Raw genomic sequence first — 11,269 nt, 5'->3', positions numbered from 1 at the left:
GGTTACACTTCTCCCACTTCTAGAACTGTGGCTTGGAAGAGGAAGCAGCTGAAGTGTTTGCTTATAACACTGCTGGTACAGAGGCTTGTGGAAGCTTTTCCATTTTTTTTCCATCAAAATAGCTTTCCAAAGTACCTCACTGACGGCAGGCTGCTGAAGGGATGCTGTGAGCTTCAGGAGATGTGTCCAGAGAGGGGAGCGTTTCCTCGATGCTAAGGTATTTGTAGCTCTGTGGAAAGGCAACAGCTGATTTGCTGCCCGAGTGCTGAGGATTTGAATTCCTGGAAGAGGTTTGCAGACTGGAGAGTCACTGGAACCGAGCACCAGACGTTGAGGACAAATCCCACGCACAGTCATCAATGCCCATGCCCCCTTCTGCAGTTCAAGCCAGGGTGGGAGCATCTCCAGCAACTCGCCATGCCAAACGACAGCCTGGTGCTGAGCAGCCTGGATTGGGTTTACATCAGTACCGAGTGCTTGGTTGCTTTGTTTGCCACCTTGGGTAACATCCTGGTCATCTGGGTGGTGAAGCTGAACTCGACATTTCAGAACACAACTCTGTACTTCATTGTTTCCCTGGCGCTGGCTGACATCGCAGTAGGGGTCCTTGTCATGCCCCTGGCCATCGTGGTGAGTCTGGGCATCAGCATCCACTTCTACAACTGCCTATTTATGTGCTGCCTGATGGTGGTTTTCACCAATGCCTCCATCCTCTCCCTCCTGGCCATTGCAATCGACAGGTACCTGCGAGTGAAGCTGCCAACCAGGTGAGCACTGGACTGCCGTGGGCCCCTCCACCCACCCCCTCCTCCCAGCTTTCCCACACCCAGCCTCTGCCCCACAGGTGCCACCTCTTCTCTCCTACTTCACCTGGCCCTTTTCTGAGAAATAGTTACTCTAAATGCACACTTGCACATGGAGACAATAACCTGTGCCTAAAAGCCCACCCAAGCTGAGCTCTCTAGAGCAGGGACCACCCCCTGCAGCTGACAGTGCCACGAAGACAGACCCCAGGGCTGTTTGTGCACAGCTGGCACCCTGCTGTTATTGCTGGTCAGAATTTGGCCACAGCATGAGCATGTGGTCAAACAGTTCAGTTCTCCAACTGTTCTGTTAATTGTACAGGATGCTGAGAGTACTACAAATTTCTTTGTGTTTCTGAGGCTACTCTTAAATAAAATTCCTTTTAGTGTTTGCTGAAAATACAAAAGCAGTAACAGACTTACTAAGGGCTAACCTAAGAAGTCATTCACTTTCTATATTTGAATGGAAAAGTATGTAAGCTAGAAATGCAAAGCATAACCTCATACTAACAGGGAAAGGACCTATGAAACTGAAGAATGAAAGAAGAGTTTGGTCCTACAAATGGCATAAGCCAAATGTAAAGAGTGAGGTACACCCACGGAGGCAGAGAAATACAATAGGACTGCTAATGGTAGGAAAGCACTATGTAGGCAAGAGGGGCACTAAGATCATAATGAAACAAGAAATAGCCAAAACCATCAAATTATAAAGAGGGGAAGTTAAGCATATTTCTTCTTATGGGTGCTGCAAAGCTACTGTTACAAATGAAGAGTTCGGGCTTGTCTCAAGATTCCATTTCCCTCCCACAAAAAGAGTTAATGCTCCATTTTGTGACAATGAACCTACAGTATTTGAACATGCGAGTTCTTGAAACCATCCTGAAGTATTTTAAACACTTCTGTTTAACACAACCTGGCTTTTCTTCCCCAACAGATATAAACTAATCACCACAGAGAGAAGAGTTTGGTGGGCACTGGGTTTGTGCTGGTCTCTGTCCCTGCTGGTAGGGTTAGTTCCCATGTTTGGATGGAACAAGGCAGAACTAAGAAGCTCTGACTTTCTCATGTGTCGATTTACCTCTGTGATGAGGATGGATTACATGGTATATTTTGGCTTCTTCACATGGACCCTTGTCCCTCTGCTCATCATGTGTGCTCTGTATGTTGAGATCTTTTACATCATCCGGACAAAGCTAAGTCAAGGTACAACCAGTGTGAGAGGAGCAGGAGGTTTTTACGGACAGGAGTTCAAGACAGCCAAATCTCTCGCACTTGTTCTCTTCCTGTTTGCAATATCCTGGTTGCCTCTGTGCATCATAAACTGCATTTCCTATTTTTACCCTGAGTCTCAGATCCCCCCGTATTTCATGTACTTGGGAATCCTGTTATCCCATGCCAACTCTGCCATGAACCCCATTGTCTATGCTTGCAAGATAAAGAAGTTCAAAACCACATACCTTTTGATTTTAAGGACCTATATCCTGTGCAAAAACCCATTTGTTACAGAGCAAACAACAGACCAACAGTCACAAATGAAGAGCGAACGTTGACCTGCCAGTGTATACCAGACCACTGATAAACTGCTTTGTTAAGAAGCTCATGGGAAAAATGCGTGTTCTGTTTAATCTACTCTCACACAAAGTGTTTTATGATAAGGGCAAGCTCCTCTCACTCAATCTGATGCACATTTGACATTAAACCCAAAAGGATCATTTATGATCTCCTGCCTTGTTGTACCCCAGAGAATTCTGCTTAGTTGTTGCTGTACCAAGCCCAGCTCTTTCAGGCAGGTATTTTCATCTAACAGGACCTTCCAGTTCCAATTTGTTGGCTTGAGCGTTATTTGGTAGGCCAGCAACCCAAAGCACTATTAAGGCGGCAGACTCTTTGCTCCCAGTTCCTCAGCAGGGATCCATGACCAGCTGGTAAAAAAGTGTTGGCTCATTTCTAGTTTTAACTCAAAGCTAAGAATTCTTTTCATTGTAATTTTGATTTCTCTTTTTGCCCATATAGGCCCTTTGCTCACACACAGCCAGGCTTGCCCCAACTTTTTTTTTTTGTCCAGTAGTACCAGTCCAATAAAATTAGAGCAGCAACACCACCACCTGCAGCTGACCCGCCTTGTGAAATTACCCCCACCTGCTCCTGCTGGCCCCACCGCTGTCCATGTCAGCTGGAAGGCCAGAAGCTGTGCTAACTTTGGTAAGTCTCCTCTTCTTTGGAGGGGATCCTGTCAGAGGGAGACTTTCACTGCTTTTAAGTCAAGACAGTGCTCACCCCAGAAGCCTGCAAAACAGACCTTGGACACAGAGCACCAGGCAAGAGCTAAACACACTGAAGCTATTCATTAGTGAGCTATGTTGGGGACAGGGCAGCATGCCAGGAAGAGATGACTGTCAAAAAGTCAATTAATGATATCTTTAAGTTCTTCCCTCCTCCCTCAGCTACCTGACAAGGATAGAATCAACTATCCCAAAACAACCAAGGATGCATTTCCCCGATTTGTTACTAAAACACATCCATTGCGGGGATTCTTCGTGCACAGTATATTCCCATGCTCAATTCTCCCTACAATCGCAAACTGTTCTCCTAACACCTGATATAAATGTAATTTGCTCAAGTCTTCTCTGTAAACCTGAGGAACAATTGCTCTTTTGGTAGCAACCTGTTACAGATCTGAAGACTACTCTAAAGGTGTATGTAGGTATGTGTCTATATATGCTTTTGTATTAAATAGTTTCAAAATACAGAAAAGATACTTAAGAGAAATTCTGTGTGGGGTTGTTTTTTTTGGTTTTGTGCATTTTTTTTTGTTTTTGTTTTGTTCTGTTGTTTTTTGGTTTTGGGTTTTTTTTTAGTAAGGATTGGTTGGGTCCACTGAAAAATAAGATAGATGTGTTCTTTGTTGTTGGTAATACAGCAGCTCACAATCCAGGCATGTCCTCACTGACTATTCTTACATCCTTTGTCTTCTCTGTCAGTTTAGACTAAATTTGAGTCTGGTCAACCTGTGCTGCAGTCAGTCTTGTCACATTTTCATGAATAATATAAATATTAGATGGATTTTATATTAATTCAGCCTGCTTGTCTCCTATGGCAATCAAAAAAGCAGCCTGCATGAAATCTCCACACTGTTTTAAATTGATGTCCTGACTAGGACAGGACAGAAATTGCAGTAAATATTACACCACAGCTCACACAGCCTGTTTTTAGGCAACACAGGTCAAACTGAAAATAAGCCATTAAAAGTCAGGCTCTTTTTTCCCTATCTTTAAATAATAAAAGTGGTCTAGAAGAAGCAGAAAAGGGAGTGCATCATTCTGTTATTTATCTCAGAAAGTGTTGGCATCTGCTCCTTTAGCTGAGATCAGACATCTCAATTTATTATCTGATGTAACCCTCATCACAGGCCAAAGCTCTGCCCTGTTACACAGTTCAACTCTATAAACAAACAGGCCAGCAAAGGAAGTCACTGCATAAGTACCTCAGAATTTTGCTGCATAATCTGTCATTATGAGTTGATAGGACTGATTGCTTTCAGCAGAAAAAACAGGTCTCACCTAAAGAGCAGAAAATTACTTGTTAGAATGATGCACAGCAAACTTTGCCTATGTAATTCTGAGAAACTGAGGGAAGAGGGAGCAACAGCACACCAAATTCCCAGCAGGCTGCCAGACAAGCTCCAAGAGAACAAGGAATAAGGATATGGAGGAAGAACAGAAACAGAGAACAGAGTAGGGGAAGCCGCTCTGCCTTCTGAAAGCAAGCTGCAAAGGAGAGCAGTCTCAGCGAGCTGACTGACCCTGCTCAGCCCCCCAAGAGGGAACTCCAGGCAACGGCTCCCTTAGTGACGAAGCAGGACGCTCACCACAGTGGGACCCAGCCTCTCTCCGTAAGGCACCCAGAGGAGGTGTCCCACTGCAGGAGAGGGCTCATCAGCTGGCTTCTGCCCGTGGCGGTGCCAGCTGGAAGAAGTTCACAGGTCTAGGTCCCTGGCTCCCGCTCCCAGCAGTTACTCTGGAAATGGTTGTGGCATTCAGCCCCAGAGACAGATCAAACAGGCTGAATGATGCTTAAACTAGATGTGAAGATGGGTGAAGGTATGTACCGACAGTCCACGTGTATACAAAATATCACTCAGGGAGAGCAATAAATTTAGCTCTCCTGTGAGAGCTGACTCATTGCTGGCTGAGGGAAATGCACCCTGACAATCACGTCAGCATCACTGCTGTAGCTCTAATAATTCACCCTTTTAACACTGCAATCAGATGTCAATTGCAAAATGGCAGGAAATATCATAAGGCACTACCGTCCATGCATCCTTCAAAGCGTCATTTAACCCGTGAGCCATTTCCACCCACCCTCCTAGGGCTGGACAATTTGTACCGGACTTGCCCACACCTAGGCAAATCCCTTGCGAATTCCTGCTGTGGAAGCTTGTCTTTAGGTAGACCACGAGTACAAACACCTCCAGCAGAAACTTACTGAAGTAGTGAAAATAGGAGAGCCAGAACAGTGAAACAAAGAGCACACAACCCCTCCTCTATTCAGATTAGAAGATGCAATTGTCCCAAATTCTGCTAGCTGTCTATATAACCCAGTTGGCTGGTGGCTACCATTAAAAGCTGTGTACAACTATACAGAGCTCTTGGCACAGGAAAGGGAGAGACAGACAGATGCTCTGGGATGAGGGGACTCACTAGCAGCCACACAACAAATAGGGGGATGTCTGTCACCCTCCTTCTGCAAGGGCTGTTTACACACTCTGCTCTCTAGGTAGGCACACAAAATCGCCGCACTGCAGTCTGCAACATTTCACAAAGTACATGAAATGGTCATGTTCAGTCTCAGTACAACTCATAGTGAGGAAACACCTACGTGAAAAACACAGTAGCTGGGCTGGGGGTAGCCTGTGGTATGTCACCTTTTCTTGAATTTCTAACATAAGATCTAACAGCATCTAACACAGGAAGGTAGTGTTCTTGTTGGTATGGTGGAATAACCTCTGTACAAGCCAAGTAAATTTTCAGAACTCCTTATTTCTCAACTGCTGTCAGGCAGCAGAGTAACACTTATATTAAACAAAAACAAAAAAAAAAAAACAAACACAAAAATGTGCACCAACCACAATTATCCCTTGTAAACCTCTCAGCAGCTAGCTGCACATTTTGAGGAGTAATGCGGTATTTTCACTATTAAATAGTACTTGAAGAAACTGCCACAACTTGAGATGAGAATAGATAACAGGAAAACAAAGACCGCAAGTTCTACCCCTGACCCGTAAAACTGTCGGGCCACAATGCCTCTTCAGGCAGACTCTGGAATGTAACAGTGTTTGTACATCTGCTTTTCGGTGGTCGCCCGAACTTCTACCAACTTCTGCAGTCACAAAGGCAGGACAACCCAAGAGAGCTGGCAGAGGTGGAGCCACTGCTCTGCTAACTGCTCGTTGGAAAGACACCAAAGGCACCACATCCGAGCTGAGCGGCAGCCAGCTGCCCATCTGCGGCTTCGTGCTGCCATCAGGCGGTACGACCCGAGGCAATGGTCCTGCCAAAGAGGTTCCTCTAGAGAGGTGTTCGCAACAGCAGGCACGCGAACATCTGCATTTGCAGAAAAGAGAAATACCTGCAAGAATCTGACATGCTCTGGTGACCAGAAACAAGGAGGCTGCTGACGCCCTGAAGGCTGAGGCGGCAGGAAACTCCGCTCTGATTCAGCCTTGCAGGAGAAGTGCTGAACAACGGAGATCACTATACTTACCCAGGCAACAAACCTTCCACCCCTGGGCACAGAATGTGCAGAGAAGCTTCTCTGTGGCTGCTAAGACGGAGTCACTCGTGGTAATTTATTCCCCGGTTTATGAAAAGGGGATGATTTCTCACTCTTTACAATATATTTAGAATGCTACAGGTAATAACACGTAAATGAGCATTTCCCAAAATGTTCACTGTCACACTATGATTGTGCACTCTTTTATGTGACCCAATCAGGAAGCAGATGTTTGTATACAAACAGTTCATTATCATAACTTCAATAAGCAGAAAATAACTAATCAGAGCACTTGGCAATCAAAAACCAAGAAAAATGCTATAGTCTGTGACGGAAAAGGGAAACGTTAGGGCAGACATAAACAGGTGCAGAGTATCACTTCCATTGTTCAACTCCCTTTGGTAGCTCAAAGCAATAGTAAACAAACAGAAACTTTACAAGTGCAGCAAGATTTCTACAGGAAATATGGTATAAAAAGCCATTTGTCCACAGCCATTGGCAAGCAGTTTGGAATAGGAGACATTAGTTTCCCCCTGTAGCTATAGGATCAGTTGATGTTACCTACAGCAGTGCTGGCATTTCTCAGAGCAACATAGGCCTTAATATAACGTCCTGGTAGCATTTGATGTCAGCATCTTCATTTCACTAGAAACTTCATCATCACACAGCCATTGGCATCCCACTCTGCTGGAAGACCAGAGTGGCATAGGCAACCTCATTCTGGGGCTGTGAAAGAAACTGCAAATATTAGAGAGTGTGCAAGCATCGCATCTCAGCATGAATGTCTTGCTTTTAATTTGTCCTCAATGCTACACACCATAAACAGTCACAGTGTGTCCCTGCACATGGGAAATTAGTAAATGCTATGGCACTGGATCAGACCAGTTTTCAGTCTAGCTCAGGATCCTGGGTCAACTCTGCATCAACTCCAAAGAATCAACATAAAACTGCAGAAATGCTTGCCCTTTGAAAAGGTTTTCCCCTGACCTGCCTTATTAGTAGTTTAGTTCTGTCCCAGAACCCTTGAAATACATGGGGAGTATGGCATTTGAGCCCTGTGATAACAGAGAAGGAATGTCTTTCCTCCTACTGTCCAGGTACCTCCCTCAGGTAACTCCCTGGACTACTTATAAACACAGGCTGAAGCCTTGGATGCACAAAAAAGAGCACGTTTCCTTAGCCAAAAGAACTGTCGACTAACACTCAAGTCTCACAAACACAAATCTCTTTTCTCCCTATTCAGATTTGTATTTACCATTCTATCAAGAATCTGAAGTCTCTGCCTGAAGTATTAGAAATAGTAGTTGTGACCTTTACCTGGACGTTCCTAGCACATTCCTCAGTCACCGTCTGAGAGGGAACTCGCTCTTGTGAATTTTGGTGGCATCTCTTACACCCTAGGCAGGAGAGGGATACCAGCCTCAGCTGTCTGCACCATGCTTGGAGAGACAGCGCAAGAGAGGCTCAAACGCATGGTGACAGAGCGTGTGGCTTAGACACAGGTTGTAAAGCCTGTCACAGCCCTTTGCTGCAAAGCGAGCAGCTTGGTAGCCCAAGTCCCTGCCCACCTGTTGGAAGTGGCTAGGATGAAAGCAATTGACACATCTGGTGAGAATTCTGTGTGGCCAGTGTTAGGACAAGAAAAAACAACAAAACAACCCACCACAACTCATCAGTGCTGAAGTTAATTCTTCCATGAAAACAGCCCCTGGGATGACTCACGAGGAGTTACTGTCAGGAATGATGTGTTGGTCAATACATTAATTATTCAAGGCAGACATCATTTGAGCCTCTTTCAAAGTAACTTCTGTAGAAGTTATTTTGAAACCCTAGTGCTCCAAGATGCAGCTCAAAGAACATGGAAACAGCACCATCCAGGTTAAGATGTGCAGCACGAGGTGTTAAACACTTCCCTGCCACTAGCTCTGGATCATCCTGCTGCTGTTATTCCCTCTGCTGTGCCACTTACTTTTTCTGAAGACGTGGGTGATTGCAAAAAACAGAAAAGTCAACACGATGCCAGAGATAAAGGCTAGCGACATGTAGAGTATTTCATGGCTGTTGATAGACAGAAAATAGCGTCAGAATCCCCAGTTTTAACAGGTGTTGAAGAATCAGTGGTGCTCAAATTCAAACTTTACGAAACATAACACATCATTTACCCCAAGCCCCACGAGATTAAAAGGTGTGTGTTAAGCATCACTGTGAATTATCTAGTGCACAGACTAAGAAATTCTAAGCAGCCTTTTAAAATCCCAAGACAAATGCATTACATTTAACTCCTCCCTTACGGGAGGAGTCTGCAGTCTCAGGGAACCCTGTGTTTGAAGTCAGGAAATAAAGGTGGAACATTTACTTATCAATCCAGCATTTGACTTCTGAAGATTTCAAATCAGCTGCAGAGGTATATACAGTGGTATACTGAGTAACAGTAGTGGGAATGGGTTCTGGTGTAACTGGAAGTGAATAGAAAAAATAATAAATATATATACACATACCAAAAATAACATATATCAACACCTGCTTTTAAAACGTGGTAGTTTCTCCAGTAAAATTACAAGCAGCAAGAGGCATGTGCCTATCCAAGTTAATATTATTGTAAGCATAACTCTTCTCTGTCAGAGGGCTGAAGGTGGAAACACCAGGCAGAAAAATCATAGTTTCTAACATTACTGTCACACAGCAGCCTTCAGGAGCCATGCAGTTCTTCCCCAAATGCATACATCTGCTAAGCTACCCCCACAGCAGCCCTTTTTGACTCAGGACAGTATCAACTTAGTCAAGAATACAGCACCTAAGAAAACTCCGTAAGGAAAAAAAATACCTGTATTCGCATTTGAGGAACCACTTCCCATTCTCGCTCCAAACACTAACAGTGAGAGAAGCTAAAAGGAAGGGGGTGAGGAGGAAGAAAAAAAAGGTTGTATTTATGTATATATATGTACACACATACACTAGAGCAAAACAAACCTGTCACCATCTTTTTAACTCATACACTTTATTTAGTTTTTATCCATTTCTCAGACCTCTTACACAAAGCGGCACAAAGCCACAGCAGCAAACCTGGCAACTACTCAGGCGGACTCCTGCTTCCCAGTGTCTTGGTCCTACACCTGTATGTGCATGCTCACTACACTTTGATGAACATGCTATCTTCTTTCAAAAAAATGCAGTATATTTAATAACTAAAAAAGCACCCACAGTATTATTTTTGCAGCAGCTAGAACAGCGAGCTTTATGGACATTATCATCAGAAGCACCTTTGAAAAAAAAAAAAAAAGTGCCTTTATGTTTTGCTTTCTCAAGTTACACTTGATTTTTTTCCACCAAAGCAAGAACTATAACTTTTTTTTCTCAAGTTTGGGGGTGGAATTGTAAAGATAGGGAAAGATTGGTCTACTACATATTTCCTACCCTGGTATTTCTCACTACACAACTTGCAAACTGCACATTACAACATGAAAGTTTTGCCAACAACTTCAAAGTAAGCATCCTGATCTCTGTTGCTGTCACCTTCTTCTACCACACGTCAATCGCTGCCCAAATTCCAAGAGTCAAACCGTTAAAATGCCCCAGTTTCTTACACTGCATCTGAAAGTGCATCATTTGCAGTAATAAGACAATTAAGCAATACAGCTCTATCTTACCTCCCACCATAGAGCTGCTGCCCACCTGCTGGTGGAAAACTCCTGGAGTGTTAGCACAGCAGTTTACCACTTGCTTTGTGAAAACTCTATCAAACTAGTTAAAGCTCAAGTGTCATTCGACTATGGGGTTACGCAAATGTGGAAGTTGAGCAACTTCACCTTTTTTTTTTTAATTAAAAAGAAACAGGAAACTATGAAAGATGTCTGCAATCTCAGAAGAGTTTATAAAGTCAGCTTCAGCTAAGTTACCTTACTTTTAAGTAAGGTTCTTACCCTCTAAAGAACCCCTGTTTTGCTTAACTATTGTATTGAAAAGCATAGAAAAGTGCTATTTTACCAACTCCACTAGAAGCATTTCCCTACTGTGGACCCAATCCATACAAAGGAAGCACATAAGCACACCCTTAGTCTGCCTAAGTTTATTTACTAAATAAATCGCTTTCCAACACAGAAAGGATGAGATTTCACATAGGCAGGTGCTTTCCTCAGCTAGGTCATTTGAGATGTAACAAAATCCTTTAGGGAGAAAGTTTTCTCTAAGAAAATGAAAGGGCTTATACTGCATATTATCATAATACACATAAAACAGTTTTCCTCATTACACAAAAAAAAGAATCTTTCTGAAAATGTCCACCCTCTAGAATAAGGTTATCCATTTCATTGTTTTAAACTTAATATTGGTGACTTCACTTGAAGCCAAGTTTTCTGGTAGCTTTTGGTAAGTTTCTTACCAGCTACGCCCTCATTTCCACAGAACAGGAAGGTGCTTTCACCGCTGCTTGAAGCTTTGTTATGAGAAGTGGTCCTTCCAGTACACTTTTAAAATGAGGACGTTCATTTAGAGGACCTCCCAGTATTGGACCAGATGAACAAGAGCACTGGCACTCATTTTGATTTTAGAACACATTTACAGCTACAGCCAATATCTACAGGTCATTATCACACAGAATTCTAAACCAAAAACTGACCACTGTACTAGCACCAGATTTTTCACTGTGAAGTTCTGTTATCTCTGGAAGTGTTCATGACCAAACAAGGAACCAAACA

General features: G+C 43.5%; 2 protein-coding genes across 4 annotated transcripts; one reads left to right on the top strand and one right to left on the bottom strand.

The window, feature by feature from the left end:
* The first annotated feature begins 358 nt into the window (after positions 1-358).
* Positions 359-3,572, top strand: ADORA3 (adenosine A3 receptor). Its single transcript, XM_080367705.1, has 2 exons — positions 359-767; positions 1,738-3,572. The coding sequence occupies exons 1-2, from the start codon at positions 418-420 to the stop codon at positions 2,351-2,353; spliced, it is 966 nt and encodes a 321-aa protein (XP_080223831.1). The 5' UTR covers positions 359-417; the 3' UTR covers positions 2,354-3,572.
* A 3,048-nt stretch (positions 3,573-6,620) lies between these two features.
* Positions 6,621-11,259, bottom strand: LOC308054615 (uncharacterized protein). 3 transcript variants are annotated; one of them, XM_080367716.1, is made up of 6 exons: positions 10,223-11,259; positions 9,400-9,460; positions 8,932-9,031; positions 8,545-8,633; positions 7,893-7,972; positions 6,621-7,313 (listed from the first exon to the last, which is right to left on the bottom strand). In XM_080367716.1, exons 2-6 carry the CDS (start codon positions 9,428-9,430, stop codon positions 7,236-7,238), a joined length of 378 nt encoding a protein of 125 aa, XP_080223842.1. In that variant the 5' UTR covers positions 9,431-9,460; positions 10,223-11,259; the 3' UTR covers positions 6,621-7,235. The 3 variants fall into 3 exon arrangements, with proteins under 3 accessions (XP_080223842.1, XP_080223844.1, XP_080223843.1); XM_080367718.1 differs by having other exon boundaries at positions 6,621-7,301; XM_080367717.1 differs by having other exon boundaries at positions 10,954-11,259.
* Positions 11,260-11,269: the final 10 nt, after the last annotated feature.

This window comes from Falco punctatus (genome assembly GCF_963210335.1).
Source record: "Falco punctatus genome assembly, chromosome: 17".
NCBI lineage: Eukaryota > Metazoa > Chordata > Aves > Falconiformes > Falconidae > Falco > Falco punctatus.
This window is presented reverse-complemented; position numbering and strand designations above follow the sequence as displayed.